Source organism: Podarcis pityusensis (assembly GCF_964106645.2).
Source record: "Podarcis pityusensis genome assembly, chromosome: 11".
NCBI lineage: Eukaryota > Metazoa > Chordata > Lepidosauria > Squamata > Lacertidae > Podarcis > Podarcis pityusensis.
In genome coordinates this window covers 29265602-29293468 of record NC_138036.1, presented here as the reverse complement: position 1 = coordinate 29293468, position 27867 = coordinate 29265602, and the positions used below count along the sequence as shown (strand labels likewise).

The 27867-nt window shown below is 43.3% G+C and overlaps 1 protein-coding gene and 1 long non-coding RNA gene across 5 annotated transcripts; one reads left to right on the top strand and one right to left on the bottom strand.

Annotated features, from left to right (window-relative positions):
• GCNT4 (glucosaminyl (N-acetyl) transferase 4) lies at window positions 1–23355 on the bottom strand. 3 transcript variants are annotated; one of them, XM_080972877.1, is made up of 3 exons: window positions 23219–23355; window positions 12446–12631; window positions 1–6054 (listed from the first exon to the last, which is right to left on the bottom strand). In XM_080972877.1, exon 3 carries the CDS (start codon window positions 6051–6053, stop codon window positions 4698–4700), a length of 1356 nt encoding a protein of 451 aa, XP_080829003.1. In that variant the 5' UTR covers window position 6054; window positions 12446–12631; window positions 23219–23355; the 3' UTR covers window positions 1–4697. The 3 variants fall into 3 exon arrangements, with proteins under 3 accessions (XP_080829003.1, XP_080829004.1, XP_080829002.1); XM_080972878.1 differs by lacking the exon at window positions 23219–23355 and adding an exon at window positions 22949–23074; XM_080972876.1 differs by lacking the exon at window positions 12446–12631 and having other exon boundaries at window positions 23219–23341.
• Window positions 23159–27714, top strand: LOC308458368. Of its 2 annotated transcripts, none has more exons than XR_013977289.1 (2): window positions 23159–23279; window positions 24510–27714. It is a non-coding gene; the product is annotated as an uncharacterized lncRNA (long non-coding RNA). The 2 variants fall into 2 exon arrangements; XR_013977290.1 differs by lacking the exon at window positions 23159–23279 and adding an exon at window positions 23387–23463.
• Window positions 27715–27867: the final 153 nt, after the last annotated feature.

The following is a 27867-nucleotide window of genomic DNA, read 5'->3' as shown; positions in this document are numbered from 1 at the left end:
TCACATTCACATCAGATTTATTTTGGCATTTACAATTATTTCCCACAATAATATCCAGGTAAAATCCTGAACAAGGCCAACGTTCACCAAATGCTGCACAACAGCAAGATGTTCCCAGCATAAAAATTCTCACAAGCTTGACATTTTATCTTCACCTCACATACAAAAACACACTCATTAGAGAGAACTAGGTGTGTTATTTTCAAAGCTGCCACCGTTTGTCACAATTCCTGCAGAATAGCCCTGATTGTCGTCATCTGCTCAATGAATAGTTTTCACCATCTCCTGAGCAATTCCTGAAAACTATACTGGTTGATTTATCCAATGTTTGAGTTAAAGTAAAAGTTGTGTTATGTCTATGCACCTGCTGCACTAAATTCTTTAGGGGACTCTCAGGAAACAAAGCATGGAAGTAGAAGAGGGGCTATGGAATAAGTTTTGAGGGGTGCATACAATTTCCACTTAGCCTAGTAGGATTATTTGAGCACAAGGCTTCTCAAAGGTAAGACGGACCACTCTAGAGAGGCAATGGCTTATAGGTGCAAATACACCTGCAGTGTATTTGCTGCATGAGCCATGCAGCAGACATCTAGCTCCATGTGTACAAAATAAGATCCTCTTTGTGACCAACCCTCTGTGTTTATTTTGTTAGTTCTGGAGTTCAGGAAGCGACACAGAGGAGACAAAGGAATACTTTTTTTATGAGGTCAATGATTTGTTTTATTTAAATAATCCAATAAACATGGTACTTTACCAGTTTTGTAGAGTGCACGACTAAAACCACCCTTATCCTCTCTGAAAGAGAGAAAATGACCTTTTCTCCTGCTCTCCATTTCCTTTTGCTCTGTTTGTGCAAAGGGTAGGCACCATTACTTGGAGGCTGCTTGCTGCCTTTTCCCTCCAGGTAGGCTTAATAGTGCAAGGGATGTGCCTCAGACGCAGGCAACTGCTCTGAATGCAAAAGGTTATTCGTCTTCAAGAGAAATTAAAAGGGGGGAGGATTAAACGTGCCCCTTTCCCCCAAATACAACCCCAGCCAGTCACTTGGCACCTGGGTTCAACTCATGCCATGTGAATGGCTGAGATTTGGTGCATGGAGAAGGTACACCTAACCTCCTCCTCTTCAATTTATCATGAAAAATGCACACACAGAAATGTTTCTCAGATTCAACCTATCTGTGCCACAGAAGGAGGGCAAGAGTGGCCCTGCAAAGAGCAGTATGTAGCATGAGGCTTCTTGAAAAGCTTCATACAGTGAGCTCATTGTGTGCAGTGGCAAACCGTTTGAATAAATTGCTGGCGTGGCATGTATTTCTCCACCCGGCTTAGTATCCATATGAAGCAGACCTAAGACACTGTAGCAGAAGTCCCTGTAAAGGGACTCTCTCTCTCTTGTGTGATCCAGTAAGTAACACTATACATAGTTGTACTCTGCAAGATCCCTGCTGAATTAGTCCAATAGTCATCTATTCCAGCATCTCATTTTCTACAATGGCTAGGCTGAGGTGACAAACAAGCAACTGTCCTTGAAGCACCTGGTATTCATTGGCCTACTTTATTTCCTCTTAAAAAGTGCACATAGCCATCATGGATCTTTATAGAAACTGATAGACTTATGCTTCATTTATTTGTCTAACCCCCTTTCAAAGGCAACTAAACTACTGACCATGACATCATATTGTGGCAGCAAGTTCCATAAATTAATTAGGTGCCGTGTCAAAAACCTAATTTCCTTTGTCTATCCTGCCAATTGGTTTCAACCGGGTTCAAAATCTAGTATAGGAGAAAACCCTCAGAGTTTCTCCACACCACACATAATTTTGCAAATCTTTTTCATGTACCTCTATAGTCGCTTTTCTTCTTCATAAGGAATATGTTCCAGCTCCTGGTGGTTTGGTTTCCATACCTTCCAAGGTTTACAAACACCCCAGTCTGTTGCTCTGGATCTGTCTCAATCTCAGTAACAATATCATCATTGACTGTACTTTAATAGCTACCATATTCTACCTGGGGGGTTGGAAGAAGAGTGGACAGAATGAACCATTACTCATTGAGTAACTGCTACACAAAATTATGGCACAAGCAGATGAAAACTGTATTAATTTGGCTTTTAAAACCTAATAATCACCCCAAAATAAAATTATGATAAAGAAAATACAAAGAAAGGTTTCACCTTAAAGGGAAAACCCCACTTCCAGCTAGGGGTCCAATTGATTTGTTATTGCTCTTAGGCAAGCTATCTATCTCTCAAACACACTTTTTAAAATGTTGAGGGAACTCAGATTGTACACATTGTTCTGTAACATACACTGGTTCTTGGAGACCTTATTTTCAAAGCATCCACCAGACCACGCCTTATTTACCATTGGTCCATAAATGGTATAATTTACTTGTATGACAACTTATTTTATTCCCTGTGCTATAGATTTCATTTCCTGATTGTCTTATGCATATACTCTATTTTTTTATTTTTGTCACTATCCATATTGGTGCTATATTATATCATAGGGTGGGGGTTTCAAAACATTTATGTGAACATTCATTTATATGTTCTTTACAAGTAAGTTTTAAAGAAAAACAAGAGGGTTTTTTGTAGGAGAATCTAGATAGGCAAACTCAGCCCTCCAGATGTTTTGGGACTACAACTCCCATCATCCCTAGCTAACAGGACCAGTGATCATGGACGATGGGAATTGTAGTCTCAAAACATCTGGAGGGCCGAGTTTGCCTATGCCTGTTATAGATAATTATTATTGCTGTTAAAAATGGGAGTAACTTCATCCTTATTGCTATGTTTTTTCTAGACCAGATCCTGCACCTACATTACAGGAAACATAGTACAAGGCTATTAAGTTTATCCAAGAAACCTAAATGAACACACAATGGAGAAAGAAGTAACTTTGATGGAGGGAGGATCCTTTGATGAGACAGGTAAAATTGAGAGGGGAGCGTATATCTTTCAAAGAAACAAAGATAAAGCAGGGGAGAAGGAATCCTTGCTCATGTTTGCAACTTTTGACTATATAAGCACTCTGTATAAAAACAGTACGCAAAAATAAACTAAACCCTAAGAACTCCTAACAAGATTTTCACAGGCTTGGCTAAGAAGTGAATCTTGTCATCAGCGATGTTTCCATGCACCGTCTTAACAGATGCCCATGACAGTGGTACGCTATCTCACACATAGAATCTCATTAACAGTAACAGTGCTAGTAAGGGAATTACATTTAAAACTGCAGCTTGCATGCTGGATTTCCAACAATGGTGGCAGAAGCTAGAAGGGAGATACCTGTATCCCCATACCTGAACAGTTAGAAGTATATCATGTCGTGAAATAAAAACACTTGTACAAGTTCTGGGCAAGGATTATTATTGCACAGGGAAGATGCATGCTGAATTATATATATACAAGTTGGCTCAAAGAGATGCTCACCACAAGAACCTCACTGTTAGACTACAATTTAAACATTTTACTGTACTATACAGTGGTACCGCGAGTTACAAACACCTCGGGTTACAAACATTTCGGGTTGCAGACTCCGCTAACCCAGAAGTAGTACCTCGGGTTAAGAACTTTGCCCCAGGATGAGAACAGAAATCATGTGGTGGCAGCGGGAGGCTCCATTAGCTAAAGTGGTACCTCAGGTTAAGAACGGACCTCCAGAACTAAGAATTAAGTTCATAACCAGAGGTACCACTGTACTGTGGTGTGCATCTTTTTTGACCATCTTGTAGATAGCATGCTCAGAAGGAGCACGAGCACCAGGAAACACTATTCCAAAGCTACTCAGCCAGCTTCGAAGGACATAACAGCTTAAATAATAACATTATCAATCAAAGGCATGGCACAGAAGTTTAACAAAGAGGCAATTGATTTGGTAACATTTTACAATCACTTTGCATAGGAATAGTCAAATGACCACACGAAATAAAAGATAATGAAGGCTCAGTATAGGCAGAATCATGAGTAGAATCTGACACAGTGCCTTATATGGGTTGAGCCAGCATTTATCAACCTATGAGGTGGGCTCCTCCTGGAGGGAGTGAACTTAAGAGAAAGATGTGGCGCTTGTTCCTACAGTCAATAGCAAAGACCTGGGTGGGTTGAATGGCCCTAGCAGGGGACTGAGCTTCATTCAATTTGTGGATGTGACTGTTCTACAGTACATCACCATCCTAACCTGATTTGGAAATAGCGGTTGCTTTGTTTCACCTATGCGTCCCTGCGCATAGTTTGGAGTAGGCGTGGTCAGAGTTGTCCTCTTTTTTCTTCTAATGCTGGATTTGGATTGGTACTCCTTGTCTATAGATCCTTGTATGCAACATGCACACACATGACAACATGCAAGAACCATCTTGTGTTGGTCAACGGTTTGGGTTTCCCTGTGGCAGAAAGCAGAGTAAATTTGTAAAGGGGTGCCGAGTTCAAAAGTATTGAGAACTACCGGATTAAGCCAGGGCCCTTCTTCGTCTTTTGAATTGCTGTAGAGTGCCTCTCACTTCCCACAATCCTACCTCTACTCCAAGGATCTAAACAAGCCTTGCATTTAATTGCACGTATTAGCAGTGTACTAGAATTCCACTGAGACAGATCAGTGAGATGCTTTCAGGAGGTATTCCAAGGAGTGATATGGCTCGATCCCGCAATTCCACATTTTAAAAAATGGCAGAAGTCCAACCATAGGTATGCTATATTGTTATGAGACATCTGTAAATGTCCTGTGCATAAAAAGTTTTTCAGAAGACAACTCAACCCATTCTTTCTGCTGGTCTGCAAGCATTTCTGCCAAACATTTTATTAAAACCGGGTCCACTTTTGAGTCAAATTTGTTAGCAAACCAGTGCCCATAGTTTATAAGCCACCTCAATTCTGCAGCTGCGTAGATGCACACACTACGGAGATGTGTACCAGTACAGGGAGGATAGAGATGGTCTTCAAGGTAATTCCATTTTACTAAACGAGTTTTGCTCTGAAGATCTGAGATATCCTGAGCTGTCCTTGAAATCCCTCCAGGTGCTCCAGGAACACGAACAAGGGTTGCCCAGAAATGTTCATCGGGCGAATAAGTGTCCTTTGACCATTCAAAAAAATCTTGAGCAATAGAACTTTCTAGGACATGCTGTACAAAAGCTCGACATAGCACAAAATAGGCACTGCCTACAAAAACTTCAATATTGTGGGGTGGCAGGTCCTTAGAGATATTGGTTTTCACAGGCATCTTCATGTCATAAGGCATTTTCTGAAGTTCGTAGTGATAGGTAAATCGTTCCTTTTTACTGCTACTCGGTTTGGTTGTCTCCAGCATGTTTCCTTCATTTAACTTCTTAAATTCAGATACCAGCTCGAAGTTTGATCTCAGAGGAAAATCTTGGCCACATAAATTGATTACATACTTCCATGGGATGGAGGACTTAAGCAAATCAGATAAGCAATTCAAATCTGCCTGGAGCCTTGAAATATGGGCATATTCCACCACCTCCAATTTGGACACAATGAAAATATTGGGGAAACATTTGGCCAGATTATCCAAAGCATTCTTAAAAGTGCTAGAGGACTTTTTGTCATAATGGATACAGTAAACATTTTGACTGCTGTATATTGTATGGATGAGCCTCTCAACCATTATTGCATCTTTATGAACAACCAGAGAATAAGCTAATGGGAATTTTTCCTCTTCCAGAGAGACGGGCTTTAGGTGATATCCTCTAATTGCACGGTATAACTGACAGTTACTAGTCATTGTTACAACATCTTCATCATCTAAATCGATAATGGATTGTCTCCTTATCTCTAAAGATTTCCCAATCTCCACAGGATCCTGATTGTATATGGAGGAACAGTTAATCTCATACTGGGTGTCTTTTTGGGGAAATGTGTATTTGTTTTTCACAAATGATGAGGTGCTTAAAAAAGGTTCTACAAAATAAATATTTTTGTGAGGGAGCAGCTCCACTCTGAGAAGTTTCAGCAGCAAGAGCAGCCACGCTGTTAAAAACAAGATCAAGAGATGCCGTCTTGTTGGATAATTAGAGGAGCATTTATGTCTCTTCATCCTGTGAAAAGAAAGAAGATACAGGCAGGGAATTAAACACAATTCTATACTTTTCACATATGAGACAAACACTAACAAGACTGCAGCTCTAATGGGATGCTTCTACAGTTCCTTACGATCATCTCAAACCATCACCAACTAAATATGATTCATTAACTTTACACAAAACTTTGTTTCCTGAATCCCAAGTCCAACCAGTAAATGAAATGAAGTATCAGCTGTCATAATTACTGCTGGGGTTAATAAAAGGTTAAAAGGTAAAGGACCCCTGGACAGTTAAGTCCAGTCAAAGGCAACTATGGGCTTGCGGCGCTCATCTCGCTTTCAGGCCAAAGGAGCCGGCGTTTGTCCACAGACAGCTTTCTGTTCATGTGGCCAGCATGGCTAAACCACTTCTGGCACAACGGAACACCGTGATGAAAGCCAGAGTGCACGGAAACACCATTTACCTTCCCACCACAGTGGTACCTATTTATCTACTTGCACTGGCATGCTTTCAAACTGCGAGGTTGGCAGGAGTTGGAACAGAGCAATGGGAGCTCACTCCACTGCAGGAATTCGAACCGCCAACCTTCTGATCAGCAAGCCCAAGAGGCTCAGTGGTTTAGACCACAGCGCCACCCACATCTGCTGGGGGTACTATGCTGAACTAGTGAAGTGCTCACTGATTTGACAGACTGAAGCAGAAACCAGGCTCCTCCACTGTGGCTCCTCCCTGCCCTGTCCTTCTCAGTGATGAAAGAGCAAAGTTACACTTGACAGGGAGCCTCCTCAGACCCCTCTCAACAGTGTTGCTGGTGCTATTGCTGGAGAAGCAAGAAAGAGAATGAGATTTGGTACTCTGGAGGCTGAATGTCACAGTTAAAATTTTACCAGTTTGGGGGAACATCTATATAGGTAGCACAAAGGATTTTGCTGATGCATTGACTAAAACTTCAAAAGAAATGAGTAAAATAGGCCAGCTCTTCACAAAGAAGAATGGTGAATAATCAAAATCTGTATTAGCGCAATACCCTTAGTAGGCCAACTAAAATGGCCACAATGCATTTCTCTTTCACAAGAGGCAACCTGAAATCTGCACAGCACCTCACAGGAACATCTGCCACCTCCCACACTGCATCTGAAGATGCTTTTAATGGCCAACATGTCTACCATTACTTTTTGTGGATATATCAGGGATGGCCCCCCACAAACCCATCACTGCTGACCATGATGGCTGGGGCTGATGGGAGTTGGAATCCAACAGTTCCTGGAAGACTACAGGTTCTCCATCCCTGGTAGAGAAGCCAGTACCTTTCTCCTGCTACAACTCATCATTGAACATTGGCCATGCTGACCGGGGCTGGTGGTAGTCTAAAACATCTGAGGGGCACCACATTGGCTACCCCTGCTATATAAATTGATTAGTGAAGATTACAGTTGTTATTTGTTGTGTTTTCCCTCCACTGCAGCATTTAAAAACCCTGCTATTTTTAACATACTGTGCTTTTGTACAGTTTTGATCTGGGTTTACTTTTCTTCTCCATTTCCTTAATAATAAGACTTTTCCTTTTTATGTGCCAACGTGCATATTTTAAAAACAATTTTTGGTTGGTTTTTTTTAAACAAATACAAGAACCATTAAACACTTATCCAGCAGCACATCTGCTGGTTTTTGTTTTATCCATTGTCTCTAGACATACACGTACACATTCAACATCAAACATATTACTTAATGTAACCTGTCAACTGAGAAAACTGAGCAATTGGTATTAAAAAGTTTTGATTTTGGACATTATCATAGTTAAAGAAAGGGGTCCATGTTTCTTGGAAGTTGTCTCTATTCATTATGCCTTTAATTGCCCTCCTGTGTCAGGTGAGACGCTCAGAAATTGCTGTATCCCATATATTATTTTTCTATAAGTTCAGGGGTATTTGTTGCTGAAGGACATCACAGCATTAACAGATAAATGTTTTGTAAAAACAGCCATGTGGGGCAACAGATGAATGCTATACTTGCAGGTACAGTGCGGTATATAAATTCAATAAATAAATAAAACAAAATTGTGCCAATATTTCAACTTCATGAAGTATTTATGGGGTGGGGGACAACACAACACTGGGTGTTCCTAAAACTCAGTAATTTTGTTACTGTAAACAAGAAAACAAAGGCATGAAGTGATCCACACCCAAATATATTGCTTTTAGCAGCAACATTGCCGGGAAACATTTATTGTTAGATGAAACATACTGAGGATGCCAAACCCTCTGCTTTTAAATGGAACTATGCATAAAGGCTGAAGCCTCAAGAATTCTTTTTCTTGTAAAAAGGAGTCCTCTCACATGAAGTGCCTGGGCATGCAGTCAGCAGCAAGGGAAACACCAGGCAGCTGGGTTAGCTCCTCACAGATTTGTTGAAAAAGACAGTTCAGAAACACACCGTCAGCAGAGGATACACATGCACAGAGATTGGCAACACGATGCCTTGTTCAGCAAATACTGTACAGTGGGTGCATTGTACACTCTTTATTATGCAAAACCCATTACAAATTGAGAGCTTTGCCCTCAAACAGACTGATGAATACATAAACGGTGAACCAACATAATTTCTGAATAGCTCCCGAATAAGTGTTGGATATAGCCATATATTTGCTTGTAGCTAACATCATGTGGACTAGCAGGCCACCTCGTTTTCTAAACCCCAGAAGGCTGAGTTTTAACTACAAGGCAAAATATTCTAAACACAGCACCATCTTCAGAAACCCTGGTGTACTGAAAAACCATAATGATTTAGCTGCAATTTCCCAAAAGGTTTTATGTGATGCATGAGATCATGCTAACTCCAAACTCACAATCTCTAATCAGCCACAGAATGAGGGTCTACACTGTTCTTGATCCTAGGGCTACTTAGCACTTGGCCTTTCAAAATGAGAGGCACTAGTTTTCTGGTTTGCATCAGAACCTTCTGTGTTTAGTACAGGAATGAGGAACCTCAGGTGTGCAGGGTGGAGGCAAATATGGCCCTCTAGACCTCTCTGTCTGGCCTTTTGGACTCTCCCCCTCACTTGACCCCAAGTGTTTTGGCCTGAATAGAATGTATCACTTGCCTCTCCTTTGGTGTGATTATGCATGTGGATAGAGATGGACGTTGATACGATTCAGGGCAAACAAAAGGAAGCACTTCTTCATAAATCACATAGTTAAACTATGGAATTTGCTACCACAAGATGTACTGATGGCCACCAACTTGGATGGATCCATAGAAGGATAAAGCAAATTCATGGAAAATAAGACTACTAGCCACAATGACTAGGTTCTACCTTGACTGTCAAGAGGCAGTCTGCCTCTGAATGCCATGTGCTGGGAATTAGAGGAAGGGAAGGGGCTGTTGCACCCGGGTCCTGCTTGTGGGTTCCCCATAGGCATCAAGTCAGCCATTGTGAGAATGGGATGCTGGACCAGATGGACCCTTGGCCTAATTGAGCAAGACTCTTCTTATCTTTTCCTCATTTACAAAGTTGCCCCCAACTTGTGGAGGTCAATAGGAAAGAGATTTGGGAGGTGGACTAGCCCACCTTACATGTTGAATAAACTCAGAAGATGAATGTGTTCAATAGAACTTATTCCCAGGTAAGGAAGGATAGGATTGAAGCCTAAGAATGCAATCCTACAGTCATACCTCATGTTACATCAGCTTCATGTTACGTTCTTTCAGGTTACGTCCCGCAGTGACCCAGAAGTACTGGAAAGGGTTGCTTCTGGGTTTCACTGCTCGCGCATGCGCAGAAGCGCAACATGACGTCACGCACATGCGCAGAAGCAGTGAGACATGCCACTGTGGGTTGTGTTCTTTTCATGTTGCGAACAGGCCTCCGGAACGGATCCCGTTTGTAACCAGAGGTACCACTATATTCTCATTTACCTGTGAGTAAACCCCACCATGCACAGTAGACCATATTCTAAGTAGATATTTGTAGGGTTGGGCTGAAAGCACATTTACTTGTAAGTAATCCTCACTGAACAAAATAGGGCTTACTTTGAGTAGACCTACGTAGGGTTGGGCTATAAGATGGCTCTCATTCTTTGAAGGATTCCATCTGGTTTCTCACGTAAGTTTGAAACACACTGCATGATGTAAACAGGCATTTACACCTTAGATACTTTTCTGGGCAAGAGGTGCTAAGTGACATTAAAGTATTTTAATCAAATTATCACCTCAGCTGAGTCACAAATCTTTAAATAGCCCAACTGGTACCAGGCAAGATTTCTTGTAGTTGCACACCCCCACAAATGAAGCACAAAACATTTTGTGCAAATGTACAGGTTATCCGTGTGTGTGTGTGAGAGAGAGAGAGAGAGACAGACAAGGCTTCATGCATCTCTTGTTTATATAAACGAGCAAGAATTAACTTGTCCTTATTTGAGGAAAAGGAGAGCATGAAATAACTACAATGATTAAAGCAAATCTACTGCAAAAAGGGACGCGGGTGGCGCTGTGGGTAAAACCTCAGCGCCTAGGACTTGCCAATCGCATGGTCGGCGGTTCGAATCCCCGCAGCGGGGTGAGCTCCCGTTGTTCAGTCCCAGCTCCTGCCCACCCAGCAGTTCGAAAGCACCCTTAAGTGCAAGTAGATAAATAGGTACCGCTTTATAGCGGGAAGGTAAACGGCGTTTCCGTGTGCTGCTCTGGTGCCGGTTTGCCGGAGCAGCGTCGTCACGCTGGCCACGTGACCCGGAAGTGTCTTCGGACAGCGCTGGCTCCCGACCTCTAGAGTGAGATGAGCGCACAACCCTAGAGTCTGTCATGACAGGCCCGTACGGGCAGGGGTACCTTTACCTTTACCTTTACCTTTACCTTTACCTTTACCTTTACCTTTACCTTTACCTTTACCTTTACCTTACTGCAAATTTCATGTTGCTTGTGTCTATAGCAGTTTTATGGATTTCAGTCATGCTGCCAAAAAAAAAAAGCTTCATGTCTTTTCTCCCTGCCACATTTAGAATGCAATTTATACGGGAGAGGAGAAGAAGTGCTAAAGGATTATTAAATCCTTGCTAAAAATTATAAATTTGTCTTGTTTATTCCAGGTCTACGGAGATACCTAATTACCTGGAGATGCTTCTGCATATATACAGTACATACACAAGGCCTTGTTTCAAGCTAGGACTGGGCTTATCTCACTTTTTACATTCTGTTGCCTACAAATCACTTTTAGCCTTTACAAGGTCTCAACACTGACACTCAGGGGTTGACAATACTAACAGGAAAGCCTCGCAACTCTAGAGCTAAGCATGTCATCTTCCAATTTCATTATTACCATTATGGTTCTTTTGCTTCCTTGGCCTACCCAATTTTATTCATTTCAAGGGCATGACTAATATGCTTGTGCTGTAGTCATGCAAGTTTACCAAGGACTGAGGGCTGAGGAAGCCTATAGTTTGGCCTTTCCCTGTTGGGATTTATACAAAGCAAAGGAAATTGAGTCATACACTCTTTCCTCCCTGCACGAATGGCTCACTGCACAGGCTGTAAGCATTCTGGAGTTCCCAATGCAGCACTGGACACAGGAAACTTCCATGTAAAGGCAATATACCAGAACTATAAGGGGTTCTGCTTATAGAGCTAACTTTCAGTTAACAAGAAGCCTCCACATAGCTACTTTCCTCTCCTAATTGCGTGTTTACTCACAATGGGCCAACAAAATTCAAACCTGTTAGCTCGCCTTCCTGTTGTTTCCAAACATCTCTGAGTCACCCCCAAACAGGTTTATTCCTGCTGTCATGAGTCTGGACATGCTGGTTTCATTTCAAGAAAAGCAACATGCAGCAGACAGAAGCAGTGTTAGAAACTCAGCTAGGTGCCAAATGGCCCCTTAAACCAGGGTTAACCTCACCAAAACATAATGCTTAGTTGCCATTTTTGGGCCAGACGACTTGAAAGTCATATTTTTCAATACAGCTTTTTGGTTCCTGAAATTCATTCTGATTGTGCTGATAAAATATAACAGAGAGAATTCTATAGGATGTGTTGCTATCGTGGGAAAACAGTCAAGATCCAAGGATCCCCAGGCATGCACCTTCAGATGGTGGAAACATCAGGTGCTATCCTGGCACCCGGACATTTTATGTTCAAATCCATGTGACGGGGTGAGCTTCTGTTGCTCTGTCCCAGTTCCTTCCAACCTAGCAGTTCAAAAGCATACCAGTTCAAGTAGATAAATAGGTACCGCTGTTGCAGGAAGGTAAACAGTGTTTCGTGCGCACTGGGCACTCGTCACAGTGACCCGTTGCACCAGAAGTGGTATAGTCATTCTGGCCACATGACCTGGAAAGCTGTCTGATGTTTGAATACCCCAACTTCAATTTCAAAGAGGATTCTAGAGAGTTTAGACCCACCGCATTTGTAGACCTACCTTTTGTATCTCTCTGTATCCTGTTCCCTTTGTGCTGGGTTGTAGGATACTTTGCAGTCACCATGTAAACTGATGGGTTACATCCAAATAGTTCTTTCCCATATTTGTATCAGCTCTGCTCTAGACCAATCTCTCTTTTCAAGTATGCAGCCATTCTATGCAAGTATGAAGGAAAAACACTTCTTTCTGTCAAGGTCAAAGAAAAAGGGGGTTAAGATGTCTTAAAATAGTTTCCTGCACTGACATAACAATCTGAATTTTGAATGCCACTGTGAACTCTACTTTGGGAAATAGCTTTTAGACTTCAAATACATAAATACATCATGTGGACAATGGCTCTGGCCTACATTTTACTGTTTGGTGCAACAAAGACATTTCTGTGTTTTTACATGAAGTAGCACACAGATTGTGATGAGGCAAGGTGTGCTTCGACTTTCAAAAAGATTTCAACAAGGAACTTCATCAAAGACTCCTGAGTAAGCTTAGCCATCATGGAATAATAGAAGTCCTTTTGTGAATCAGTTATTGGTTAAGTAGCAGGAAGCAGAGAATGGGAACAAATGGACAGTTCTCCAAATGGAGAGATAGAGAGAGTGGAGTCCTTCAAGGATTGGCATTGCAACTTTAACTTGTTCATGAACGATCTAGAGTTAGGAGTGAGTAGCGAGGTCACCAGATTTGCTGACGATACTAAATTGTTCAGGGTCATTAAAACAAAAGGAGATGGTAAAAAGAGCTTCAAAAGGACCTCTCCAAATTGAGTGAATGGGCAGTACAATGGCAAATGGAATTCAATGTAAACAGGTGTAAAGTGATACATGTTGGGGCGGAAAACCTTAAGGTCACATGTTCATGGGGTCTGAACTGGTGATGACTGACCAGGAACAAGACCTTGAGGTCAGACTGGATAACCGATGAAGATGTTGACCCAGTGTGTGGTAGCTGTGAAAAAGGCAAAGTCCATGCTAGGGATCATTAGGAAAGGAATTGAAAATAAAACTGCCAATATCATAATGGCATTATGCAAATCAATGGTGTGGCCACATTTGGAGTTCTGTGTACAGTTCCGGTTAAAGGTAAAGGTACCCCTGACCATTAGGTCCAGTCGTGGCCGACTCTGGGGTTGCGGCGCTCATCTCTCTTTATTGGCTGAGGGAGCCGGCGTACAGCTTCCGGGTCATGTGGCCAGCATGACTAAGCTACTTCTGGTGAACCAGAGCAGTGCACGGAAACGCCGTTTACCTTCCCGCCGGAGCGGTACCTATTTATCTACTTGCACTTTGACATGCTTTCGAACTGCTAGGTTGGCAGGAGCAGGGACCGAGCAACGGGAGCTCACCCCGTCGCGGGGATTCAAACCGCCGACCTTCTGATCGGCAAGTCCTAGGCTCTGTGGTTTAACCCACAGCGTCACCGGCATCCCTAAAAAGCAGTACTGTGGAATTGGAAAGAGTTTGGAAAAGGGCAAACGAAATAATAAGATGGAGCAACTCTCCTATGAGGAAAGGCTGCAGTGTTGGGGCTTCTCAGTTTGAGAATAGGTGAGGGAAAAGTGACATAACAGAAGTTTAGAAAATTATGAAGAAAGTGGGTAAAGTTTTTCTCCCTTTCATAACGCTAGAAATCGTGGACATCCACGCTGGAAGATCCAGGATATATATAAACAAGTACCTCTTCATGCACTGCAGCTAAACTATGGAACTCGCTCCAACAGTAGTTCAGCGATAACCAGCAACTTGGATGATTTAAAAAGGGATTGGAAAAATTCATGGAAGTCAAAGCTATTTTTGAATACCAGTTGCTGGGAATTGCATGTGGGCAGAGTCGGCATGTGTCCAGCTTGCAGGCTTTCCATGGGCATATGGTCAGCCACTGTGGGAACACTATGGATTGTAAAATCTCCAACTAATTATCAGCCAAGAAGGCTGCAACCCTAAACACACTTAACAGGGATTAAGTCCAACTGAACTTAGTGGGAGTCACTCCTTCTGAGTAAACATGCTTGGGGTGGTGCTGCAATGCTTTAGGCAATACCTCAGTGTTATCTGTTTTCATTAGTTTTGTATAACAGTATAGAACACACTTCTAAAGTTTCAAGCAACAGTAACTTTTCATTCAATCCAGTTTTCTACTTTCTGAATTGCACACATCTACTCATATGTCTCACTGAGTATAATGGAGCTTACTCTTAGGAAAGTGTGTACACACTGCAGCCTTGAAAAATACTGCTTCCTCATCATTTGGTCAATACCACATAACATTTATGCCTTTTAAAAACAAGTATTCATTTTTTTGGATACTTCAACTTCTCTGCGACTCGCACTGGAATTTCAACCTGGCAGCCTATCATTAGTATCTTTGTTTTGGTGTTTCAAAGAGCATGATGGATTATGTTGCATAAGACAGCTTTTAGAATTTTTTTCTTCACCCTTCCCTAGACAAATAAAAAAAAGTATCTGGCTTGTCTTAGACTAAAGTTTCCTTCTGTCACAGTTACTTGCACAAGCTGACACCATGCTAACATTAAATCTTAACTTTTAAATTTAACATTGCATTATTATTATTTTAAAAATGTTTATTATTTGTTTAGTGCTTAAAACACACAAAAATAAAAATAAGAAGAGTAACAGAAATCATAAGTTATGGGGGTATAAGAAAAGCAGGAAGAAACCATCTTGTGTGCCTATTTTATTTCAACAAACTTTATATGCCACTTGATTGTAATATAAAGCAGTTTACAAGAAATATTTAAAAATATCAGCAAAAAATATTTAAAAACATTTTTAAAATATCATCCTGGTTGCAAAATTTCTTTATTTCCTTTAAATTAAGAACTATAATTTACATCATTGCCTGAATTTGCTTTCCAGTTTTCCGCCTCCTTGAGACAAAATATGAATCTATTTTCTTGTTTCCACTACTCAAATCTAATTAAACCTTCATGATCATAAATCAATTTGCAATATTCAATTAACTATAGGAAAAGATTACTGCCATGGCTACAACAGTCTCTTGGTTCATTTCCATTATTAATGATTAAGTTGTCCCTTGATTCCTTCAAATGATCAACTGGGCAATTTCATTCAGATAATCAACTAATTAACAGTTAAGAATTTTCTTCTGCAACATATCCCTTAATTCCTTCAGACAGCCAATCATATATAGGAACAGTGAACTCTATTCTCCAAATGCCTTTTTTTTTATGTTGCCAAAATAGCAACATCCGCACACTTAAGGGAGGTTATTGAGAAACCCTAACATTTGCAAAAATATTTTTAGAAATTGGGGAAGTAGCTCAAAATCAGCCTGATGAGGACTAAGAATACTTAATGGCCACAGAATGTTGGCAGATTCTTTGTGATATGGAAAACCAGAGGGGGTGGTAATGGAATGAAGTATCCTGAAAGGCAGTGTGGCTCTCTGGCTGCAACCCAAAGCAAGAGGATTCATTGAATCATAGAACTGGAGAGTTAGAAGGGATCCCAAGGGTGATCTAGTCCATCCCCCAACAATGCGGGAATCACAGCTAAAGAATTCCTGACAAATGGCCACCCAACATCTGTTTAAAAACTTCTCTAATGAAGGAGGCAGTCCGTTCCCACTGTCAAACAGTTCTTACCATCATAAAGTTCTTCCCAATGTTTAGTTGGAACCTCCTTTAATTTGAATACATGAGTTTGGGTCCTACCCCCTAGATCATCAGAAAACAAGCTTGCTTGCTTCCCATGGGACAGCCCTTCAGATATTTGAAGATGCCACCCTGCAACATTTTATTGAAAGTCCTACGTGTTCACTCGGTTTACAAACAGAAGGAAAGAAGGTTTTTAATATTTAGAATTGTCCCCCAAATTATAAATTAAACAAACTGACAAAGGAACTGACAAATGGGCACAGAGACTGATCACAGGGCATACGGAAGTCTGAATTTTTCTCTCACCCTCACCCAAATGCACACTTGAATCTTGGCAGAGCGTTTAAAAGGAACAGGAAGCCTGTGGGCATATTCATATCCTTATCTAGCTCTCCACCCATGCTTAAAGCACTCTTGTACCACTTCATAGGCTTCCCCCCAAAGAATCCTGGCAACTGCAGTTGGTTAAGGATGCTAGGAACTGTAGCTCTGTGAGAGGCCTATTAATAACTCTCAGCAGCCTTAAGAAACTGCAGTTCCCATAATTCTTTGGGGGAAGCAAAGAATTATTGAAAGTGGTGTTAACAGTGCTTTAAATACATGGTGTGGTCAGTCAATGGAAACGAGCAGGCAAACACGCTGAAGGTTCTGTTCCACCCTATAGATACTCTTTCACATGCAGGAGCTGCGCCCATAAGGTTTGCGCCAGCATTACCATAACACACTGTGTGCGTACGTGGGGTGTGTGTGTGTGTATAACACAGTCACACATGTACAGAGCAAATTGCCCATAAAACCCTCTCCTTAAGAGAGACAGACACGCCTGCAAATTCAACTCATATTTGCCAAAAAAGGAGGGAGTCGTTTTTGTGGGAGTATCAGCAAGTGAAGGACAGTTTATTTACAATCTAAAGGTTCTCACAGTTGTAGCCAATGTTAGTCCTACTCAGAGAAGACCTATTGAAATTAATGGAAATGACTAATTTAAGAGTCCATTAATCTCAATAGGTCTACTAGGAGTGGGAATTAGTTAGCTACATAATAAATAAAATTATTATTACTATTATTATTTTATACCCCACCCAACAGAGCTGGTCAGCTCCCAACAGAATATTAAAAACACAATAAAACATCAAACATTAAAAACTTCCCTAAACAAGGCTGCCTTCAGGTCAGATAGTTGTTTATTTCTTTGACATCTGATGGCGTTCCACAGGGCGGGTGCCAGTACAGTGGTGCCTCGCAAGACGAATGCTTCGCAAGACGAAAAACTCGCAAGATGAAAGAGTTTTTCGTTTTTTGAGTTGCTTCGCAAGACAAATTTCCCTATGGGCTTGCTTCGCAAGACGAAAAACGAAAACGTCTTGCAAGTTTGTTTCCTTTTTCTTAAAACCGTTAATACCCAGGGTGACTTCGAGGAGCAACTCATAGCACGCGGTGTGGTAGCCTTTTTTGAGGTTTTTGAAGACTTTGGTGATTTTGAAGACTTTGGGAAACCGTGCTTCGCAAGACGAAAAATTCGCAAGACGAAAAAACTCGCAGAACGAATTAATTTCGTCTTGCGAGGCACCACTGTACCAAGAAGGCCCTCTGCCTGTTCTACAGCCCTTAATAAAGGTAAAGGTAAAGGGACCCCTGACCATAAGGTCCAGTTGTGGCCGACTCTGGGGTTGCGGCACTCATCTCGTTTTATTGGCCGAGGGAGCCGGCGTACATCTTCCAGGTCATGTGGCCAGCATGACTAAGCTGCTTCTGGCAAACCAGAGCAGCGCACGGAAAAGCCGTTTACCTTCCCGCTGGAGTGGTACCTATTTATCTACTTGCACTTTGACATGCTTTCGAACTGCCCTTAATACCATACATTTAAAGCACCTTAGGAACCATAGTTTACTTCTCACAGAGCTACAGTTCCACACACCTTTAGCAAACTGCAGGATTCTTTGGGGGAAGTCACTGTGCTCTAAATGTCTGGAGTGGATGTGAATCTATACTCTCTTGTACCTGCACAACCCCCACCACCGGCTGATTTCTCCCTCATCGGTCAGGTTTGTCTCTAGTTTTGGAATACCAGCTTGAGAACAGGAGATTAAAAATTGCTTGGCAAGCATTCACAACATAGAATCAGCAGATGGGGAAAGGATTAAGCACCCACCTCTTGCTTGCTCCACTTTTGGAATCCTGTTTCCCTTGCAATGTGTGGTTCCATCCTCCCTCTCAAAAGCCCTCCTGTTCAATGTGAGGCATAATACCAGGGGTGAAACCAGGCTTTATTCCACCCGAGTCGAAGACCCAGTTTGGCACACACACCACACACATTTGCGTACACACACACACAAGTTGGGAGCCTCAATGGCACCCCTTTGGAGGCTTCACCGGGGCAAAAAACCCGGATAGCCCTCCCACCCCTGCAGCTACAGCTCTGCGTAATACTATGTAACTCCCCCTCCTCCTTTCACACACCACTAAATCTTCTGGTTCTCAAAAAGTGAAAACTACATTAATGCCATCCTGGCAGTGCTATTCTATGCATATCTACCCATAAGTATGTTCCACTGAGGTCACAGTGACTTACTCCTAAGGAAGTATGTACAGTGGTACCTTGGTTTAAGAACAGTCCCGTTTAAGAACGATTCAGTTTACAAACCCTGCAAAACCGGAAATAGTGTCCCGTTTGAGAACTTTACCTCGGTCTAAGAACAGAATCTGAACAGTGGAAGGGCACCGACGGCAGGAGGCCTCATTAGGGAAAGCGTGCCTCGGTTTAAGAACAGTTTCGGTTTAAGAACAGACTTCCAGAACGGATTAAGTTTGTAAACTGAGGTACCACTGTACAGGACTGCAACCCTAGATTGTTAAGCATACAGATTTCAAATAGTGCAAAGCCAAAGAATACAGTTAAGATCTGCAAATGACAAATATGACTTTCCTGCAAATTTAGGTTCTTTTCTTACAAAGTCTGTGTGCAACTTTATTCAGCTCAATTCTTACTTTGAAAAAAAAAGATTTGGCAATGGAAACTGAGTGTGTCAGTGCTGCAGGTCAGAACACAGGGATGTTAGCAGACAACAGTAAAAATGTAATTAGCACCTAGTTGTGGGCTATAATAGCAGTTCTTTTTTAAGATGAGGTTTACAGTAATTAAGATTTACTTAAAGTTCAAATTATCATACAAGAAGTATCCAGCTACATCTTACCACTTACCACAAATGAACTGAAATCTTTTTCTACTTTTGTTCATAGCTAGGAATTGAGCAGAAGAAGAAAAACAACCTAATCTGCTCTTGTGTTTGATGTGCAAAATCATCAGGCAAAGCTTTTTAACAACATGGAGAAACTTTATCACCTGCTAATGTGTGCACATTAAGCTGCTATTAAAAGCACAGCTATAAGGGCATTAAGAAGCAATCCACAGCTCAGTGGTAGGACATGCTTTGAATGCACAAGGATCCATGTTAAATCCCTGGCAATTCCTGTTAAAAAGATGTCAGGCTTCTGAGCTGAGATAGACCCTGGAGATTCAGTTACAAACAGATATTGCTGGACTAGCGACAGACCAGTGAAGCAGCTTCGTGTAGACAGTGGAGTCACTTGAAAATGAAAGAATGGGAGCAAAGCAAAGGTTTATAATTCAGTTACTCAGCTGAAGTCACTGAAATACTAGTGATATACAGTGCAGGATTGTTGTTTTTTAATTCCATGGTTCATCTTCTAGTGACAAAGTAAAGCTGGTGGTGTATATGAATTTGTATCTGTGTGAAAATTATTCTAAAAAAGATTGCATGCATCCTTCCCAAGTGACAAGTTACAATTAAAATTCTGAAGTTTCAAAAGCCAGGAAGTGATTAATTGAATCAATTATGGTTAACAGCAGTAATTAATTAGACTTAGGTGACAGTCTTGGATGTTCAGTTCATGGTGCGTTAAAAAACACAACACAACCCCGTGCCCTTTTATTATAGGGACCATTCATCAGAAAAGTTAACTTTAAGTTCCAGATAGGAAAAATGTTTCAATGCCAAATCATTTATGTTGCAAAGTACTCTTGATATCCAAAAGCATATTGCAGTTGTTGACTTGTCTATGCTCTCAACATAGCAAAATTGTAGGTGGGAACTGAAGCTGTCAAGGTAACGACTACCTAATGAGTCCATGGTTCCTAAGTCTAAAATTCATTCCATTTAACCACACCAAGTTAAAAATGCCACTTGGGTAATAACTTGCAAGCACTGGAGGACATAAACCAGTGTCATTTTACAGGAAATTGCAAAGCCTAGTCTGTGTGATCCATTGTTGGTGGTGCAGTAGTGGAAAGTGTGAAGCAGGGCAGGGCATCCATTTTTTGTTGCCAATCCACCCATTCCGCCTACCTACTGCTGCCCTCTCCACAATACCACAAATACTGTTCCAAAGGGTTCCCCAACCCTTGTGGGCACCTTTTGGGAGAAAAGAGGGGACTGCACTGGGTAGTGTGAGAGGGGGAGTGCTGTCCATTACAGCAAAGTCTCACTGTGCACAAACCTAAATAACAAACTCTTGCAATGTAGAGACCAACTAAGTTTGTTCTTGGTATAAGCTTTTGTGTGCATACCAAGAACAAACTTAGTTGGTCTCTAAGCTGCTACTGGACAATTTTTTCTTTCTTTTTTATATATTTCAACTGTGTCAGACCAACACAGTTACCTACCTAAATCTAACTCTTGCAATGATAATATTCTATGTTAGTGCTTTTAAGCAAGGGACAATATTTACTGCAATTCTGTGTAGCACCCTGCCTGACGGCATGCTGCCGTTTCTTTTGCTGTTGTATTTGAGAATTACAGAACCTCGATGTCAGAAGGACCTCTCTAGCATAACTCTAACTGTTTACTCAGAAGTAAGCCCTGCTGTGCTCAGTGGGGGGTTTCTCCCACTTAAATATCCATAGGATTGCAGCTAAGTAACACGGGTGGCGCTGTGGGTTAAACCACAGAGCCTAGGACTTGCCGATCAGAAGGTCGGTGGTTCGAATCCCTGCAATGGGGTGAGCTCCCGTTGCTCAGTCCCTGCTCCTGCCAACCTAGCAGTTTGAAAGCACGTCAAAAGTGCAAGTAGATAAATAGGTACCGCTCCGGCGGGAAGGTAAACGGTGTTTCTGTGCGCTGCTCTGGTTCGCCAGAGGTAGCTTAGTCATGCTGGCCACATGACCCGGAAGCTGTACGCTGGCACCCTCGGCCAATAAAGCGAGATGAGCGCCGCAACCCGAGTCGGTCACGACTGGACCTAATGGTCAGGGGTCCCTTTACCTTTACCTTTAAGCCCTGCTGTGCTCAGTGGGGGGTTTCTCCCACTTAAATATTCATAGGACTGCAGCTACGTAACTAGTCCATATGCCTATCATACACCAAGGCACACTTTTGTTCTTTCCAACATGTCTTATAAATATCACGCTAAAAGCCTCCAAGACCGTAATCTCACCATTTATCTAAGCAGTTTTTTTCTGGCTTTTTCCTAATTCATTCTCACAATTAGGAGGCTTCTAATTCAACTCCATTGTGCAACTTGTCTACAACATCTTCCACTCGTTCAGAAAAAGCTTTTAAAAAGATGACACAACAGCTGCCTTTTCTCAACAGCTAGGCATACCTTTTTTCTTTTCTTTATTTAGTTCCCCTGAACATTACTTTACTCACAATACACTACACAGAAAGCCAGGGGTCAAGCTCTTTCAACAAGAAACATCATTACCCTGTGCCTTTGATTATCTTACAACAAGGAGGACTTTGCCTTCAAAACTCCAGAACTCCTCTACTAAAATCAACAACAAACTACTGCGGTGGGGCAGGCAACTGCTACTTGGATCAAGAGGTCAAAAATCATGAAATTTATAAAACTGGAAAATGCAGATATGTACTTAGAAACGTGACCCACTCAGTGAAAATAGGTTTTCTTCCTGGTCAGTGTGCACATGATTATAGGATTACAGACTTAGACACAATAGTCTTTTGATATGTAATTAATGCACCAATGGATGGGAAGGGGTGGAAATGACAGCAGGGTCTAGTCGCTCCCCATTTGTGTTTTCACTGAATTCCAGAACAGGCTCATTGTACATAAAGCAGCATGTGTGGAAGTCCTGTTCACACATTCAGTTAACAGGTGTAGACAGCGGCCAGAACCTGCCCTTCCACATGTGCTCATTGAACATGTGGATCATAACATATGAAATGGGCCATCATCTTCTATGAGCTATAAACAAAAATCCTCACTATTTTTTCAGACTGTGAAGTTGAACTGATGAATTCATCAACTTAAAAAATCGGTAATTCATTGTTACTGGAGTGCTCTTGTCCACTGTGCTATAAAGTATTAGCCCTTTGGGTTTTGTTCTCTTTATGGAGCACCTTTTGCAGGATTTGAGTGGTTTACCTTTTCCATCAAGAAAACTGCTCACAGTCTCCAAAGACGCACATTAACAATATTTTAGCTGTAAGCAGCTGTAAGCCAATTCTCTAGGTTTTTCCCCTAGGTGAAATTTTAGACTCCTTGGGGGGAACTCCTTGGGGCAGAGACCTGTCCTCTTATTGTCTGTTACTGCATGACAATAAATGCAAAGTTGCCATCTTAGTAGCACACGGTCTGCAATTTGTCAACACAATCCTTACACAGGTGGGCAGAGGATTGGCGTGACCACACTTAGGTGCTGGACAGCTTGAAGCATTGCACACTTGAGTTCAGTACACCCCCACCCCCACTCCCACCCAAAGTGCCAAATGCAACTCCCTTGAGTGGCCCCTTAAAATTTAAGAGAATGACTCTTTATAAAGATTGAGGACTTGCACCTTTAGCAACCGCAGGAGAGACCAATAAAGAATCAGCAAGAACTGAAGCTGCACCTGTTGATTGTCTGCCCATCACTCGGTCAATAAAAGCAAGGACCTTTGGCTACTGAAAGGCAGCAAGCTTCCCTTCATCCCACAGAGGACGACTCTACTCCAAGCAACCTCTCGGGTCTGGCCCTCCCAGGACGGCAAAGTTTCAGTTTGATGCTAGCCGGATGCTTGCACAATGCAAGATGGGAGTGACGCGAAACTTGTGCAGCGAGAGCAAGCTTCTGGAAGGGAAAGCAGCATCTCCTGCGGTCACGTGAAGCGCCCCAGCCTTACCTGTCTGCTCGCTCCTCTGCAAGAACTGAGCACCGCATGCCCAACTGAGAGGGGAAGGAATGTAAGCAACCATCCGAGCGAGATCTCAGGGAGGGGCGAGCCGGCCGGCCCTTGCTTTCTTTGCCAGAGCTCCGCCTCAACTCCACGCGGGGTTGTTGTTAGCCAGCGGGGGAAGCGAACGGCAGGCACGAGCGATCAACTGCACAGGCACTTGGCAGAAATTACTCGGAAGTCGACCTCCTCCTGTACGTGCCTGCTTGTCCAGAGGACATGGGGCTTCCCGGGCGTCGTCCCTGCACAAGTTGGCGGCGCCGAGCTCTGCCGCGGGAGGAATGAAGGGGCTGAGAGGCTGCGCCTTCTCCTGAGCCCCAAAGCCAACCGCGAGGACCTCGCGCGCGCTTCCTCGCCCGCCCTTTGCCGCTTCCTTCTTGAGGCAAACAGTTCCAGTTCCTCCCTCTGCCCTTCCCTCAGTGCCGCCGCCGCCCCGCACTCCGAGCGGCTTCCTCAGGGCACTCGCCTCCCGCTGCCTCAGAGCAAGGCAAGAAAGGCGGGCAAACAACGACGACATCTAAAAGTTTCTTTCCCTCCTGAGCAGCGAACGCGCCACTTACGAGAGCGCACCGGCCCTGTCTGTCCCGGCGGTGCCAGCGGCTGCTGTGAAGTCAGGCAGATGTTTGCCTCTGGCTTAGTGGCTCAGAGCCGCCGCCGCCGCGCAGTTTTCCTTCTCCTCGCTGTCCTCCCCCACCCACCCTGGCGCGAGCGAGCGTGTCTGTGGGAGACGGAGGGCGCGGGAACTGTTGCTCCCGCGAAGGAGAGGACCCCATGACGTGGTCGGAGGAGGAGGGGGCGCCGCCGCCGCCGCGCCCGGGACCTCCTTCCTCCTGAGCGAGGAAGAGCGACGCTGCCGCCCGCTCAGCCCAAGAGAAACCAAAACAGCCGCAGCGGGACCCCGTTTTTTCGAGTCGGGAAGACTCCTCCGCCAACAACACCCAACGGGCTCCTCACCGTTTCTTCTCCCCACCCGGAGGCTCCTTACCCAGCTCGGACGGAGCCCTTACGGCGTCCCGCGAGCGCACACGGGCGCGCTGGAGAACTTTGTCGCGAACCTTTGCCCTCCCCTGTTTCTGTAATGAGGCCTCTGGGCCTTCCCTGGCTGGCCCGGAGGCGGCGGGCTGTTCCAGTCCAACTCGAAATGTGCAAATGTCGAAATAAAGGAAACGTGTCGCAAGGATGAGCACAGTTCTCTTTATATATATATATGTTAAAGCCAGTCTTCCTCTTCCTCCTGCAGTGTTATAATCACAGAAGTTTAGAGCTGGCCTGGAAGGGACCCCGAGGGTCATCCAGTCCAACCCCCCTGCCCACAGCCTGGGTGGCATCGAACCCCTAAAGCTTCTGCTTCACCTCCAGGAATGTGTTTTCTCTTTGCTGTCTAGGCGACCTAGATAGGCAGAGCTCGAGGTTGGGAACGAATCTCCATATCGAGCTCGTTCCCATCCCAACAAGCCTTGTTGTTTATGTGTTTGGAAAGGGCGGGGAAGAGCGCCGCGCCTCCTCTGGTGGGCGCGGAACATCCACCCGGCGCTGCCATCCGGCGCTCTTTCGGGACTGCTCCGGACCCATTGGGAAAGCAGAGCGCTAAGGCTGCCGAGGTTTCGGTTAGGCGACTTTGGGAGACTCCAAGGGGCCGCGCGCGGCGGCCGCGGAGTAGGAAGGAGGGCGAGGAAATCCAACCCAGGCGCTGGCAGATCCCGAGGGCTGGCTGTGTCGCCTCAGCCACTTAATCCCCTTTCGCTCCTCCAACTTTTGCTCTGTGGCCGGGGGTGGGGGGAGCACGCCGTAATTATTTGAGTGTTTTAATCAGCTTGCTTGTTTCCAATTCCACTAGTTGCAAATTTGGAAAGTTTCCAGTATTCCATTGCCCTCCGTGTGTGCGCGCGCACACAAAGCTGGACTTTTTAATCTGTTCCTCCCAGAGGACGTCGTACTTCATAGGCAAATGTTGTTCGTCACGAAAAGTGGAACTTGAGATTTGTCCACATACCCATACAAATGATAAGGAGGCGTGTTATCGCTCCCTCTTTCCTTCCTGGGAGACCTTCCGCCCCCAGAGCTGATACTTTGTAAGCGCTTGGTAGCAAGTACAATGTTCCTTTTTTATTATTTCGGAAAGCTTTTGATGGCATGCAGCCTCAATCACGCATATTGTCTAGACTGGCAGCAACCGATAATTTGTTTTGATTGGGCTTGTGCTGAGGTTTTTAATTGCTGAAGGGGAGTGATAAAATGTGGTTTACTATGTCTGATAGGGATATGTCTACATTATAATATTCATTAAAAAAACAATTTAATGGTCTTTTTATGCAGCTGGGAGAGCAGTGAAACACGTGAAAAATAAAATAAATCATTGAATGGTTGCCCATCATCTCTGTTGGGCATTTAAGCCTCTCATGAGCAGAAGTGCTTTTTCCCTTACCCAAGATGTAGTGGATGTAACAGCATATGTCATGGGTAGGCAAACTAAGGCCCGGGGGCCAGATCCGGCCCAATCGCCTTCTCAATCCAGCCTACGGATGGTCCGGGAATCAGCATACTTTTACATGAGTAGAATGTGTGCTTTTATTTAAAATGCATCTGTGGGTTATTTGTGGGGCCTGCCTGGTGTTTTTACATGAGTAGAATGTGTGCTTTTATTTAAAATGCATCTCTGGGTTGTTTGTGGGGCATAGGAATTCATTCATAATTTTTTTTCAAAATATAGTTCGGGCCCCCCACAAGGTCTGAGGGACAGTGGACCAGCCCCCTGCTGAAAGTTTGCTGACCCCCTGGGCTATATGTTGCCTGTCAACTCAGAAGCTGGCAGCATCAGCATCACTTTGAAACTCCATAGCTCAGTGGTAAAGCATCTACTTTGCATGCCAAAGGCCCCAGGTCCAATCCCTGGCATCTCCAGGTAAGGCTGGGAGAATAATAATAATTTATTACTTATACTCCGCCCATCTGGCTGGGGTGAGCTGCCGCCAGTCAGTGTGGGCAATATTGAGCTAGTTTAATAAGTCTGACTCCGTATAAGGCAGCTTCCTGTTCCCACTGCACTCAGTGGTGCTTACTCCCACAGTTAAATGTGTATATGTCTTCACGGTTGCTGTGACGCTAAAATTAGATAATCCTATAAATGCCACTTGCTAGGAGGCAGGATGTACATGCAGTGTAATGTCATTGAATCTCGCCCTTTCTGTATCCCCCCCCTTCAGTAAATGGGTAGAAGCTTGAGGGTGCATTGCATTGCATGCACAGAGACTGAGCATCAGCACACTGAAGCTCATAAAAGAGAGCTTCTCACAGGCTTTAACATGATATTTTTTTTGATGCAGAAATACTGGTATGTAAGATCAGGTCTTAAATTCAGACTGCATTTGTATAACTGAAGTCAGACTCCCCACTTCCACCAATATCATGTCCAGGAGAAAATCAGGCCCTGGTGTCTCTAGCAAACAAGGGATTTACGGTAAGTAGTATGGCTGGCTCATCTCTTCATCTCTTCTCTGAGATCTAAGCTGTGTTTACACTGTGCATTTTTGCATTTCCAGTGCTGGGTTTTGAATGTGTTCACATGACATTGTCAAAAATGCTTATGTATCCCGTACTTTTCAATAAAATAATACTGTTTGATGAGTTGTTTCTCAAACTCTCAAACTAGCTTCACCATGGCTGCAGTTCTTAAGCAGCTTCTAATTTGCCTCTAGCCAGGGTGTGAACGAACACCTTTGCATGAGGTAAAGACATCCCTGCCCATAAACACCCCCTGGTGTGTACACCAACAGAAATGAAATTGTCACCAGTGAAGCCATGCTGATATGAACAGCTTGAGGCAGAGAGATGTGAAATGCACCAGAAAAGAAAGAAAAAACAATCTCACTGTGCTCCAAGACAGTAATGTGAGCACCGCCCTTAGAGAGCTAGTTAAAGGATAGACAAGTACAGGACTGGATAGACCAGCGACAAGCATTATTTAGATCTTGGCATAATTTTAAAAGTCATCTGTAAGCAATCAGTTCAAATCTCTTGCAAAGGTGATCTGTCCCTGGCCTGGAGAGCCTGACTGGACATGGAGAAAGGGGGATGTCAGAGAGAAAAAGCAGATGGCAGAAAAAGAGAGAAGAGGTGGCCCTGTTCATTTTTGGTTTTGGCCCTTCCTACCACTGGCTGTGGCCCCCAACAGATTTCCCCTGAAAAATGTGGCCCTCAACAGAAAAAGCTTGCCCACCCAATGGGCACTTTATACGTTCAGATATTTCATGAATAATTTTTAATAGTCAATGTAGTACAGTAGAATAGTATGCCCAACAGGCACTTTGGTTTTAAGGAAGTATTAGATACTGGCCTAGTTTTATTTGTTTCCAGTGTATCAGTTACAGGTAACAGAGTATTAGGTGATCAAGAGAGAGAGAACAATGTGTTCTGAATGACCAGCGATAATAAACTGATTACAAAAATGCTTTTTCAGTATTTATTATTTATTGCATTTTTGCACTAGGGTGTCTCAAAGCAGCTTACACAATAAAAATAGAAATCACAAAGACATTAAGTCAACTAGATTTTTTCTCCAATAAAGGAAATCTAGAACTTAGTGGATTTTGTGCTTACAG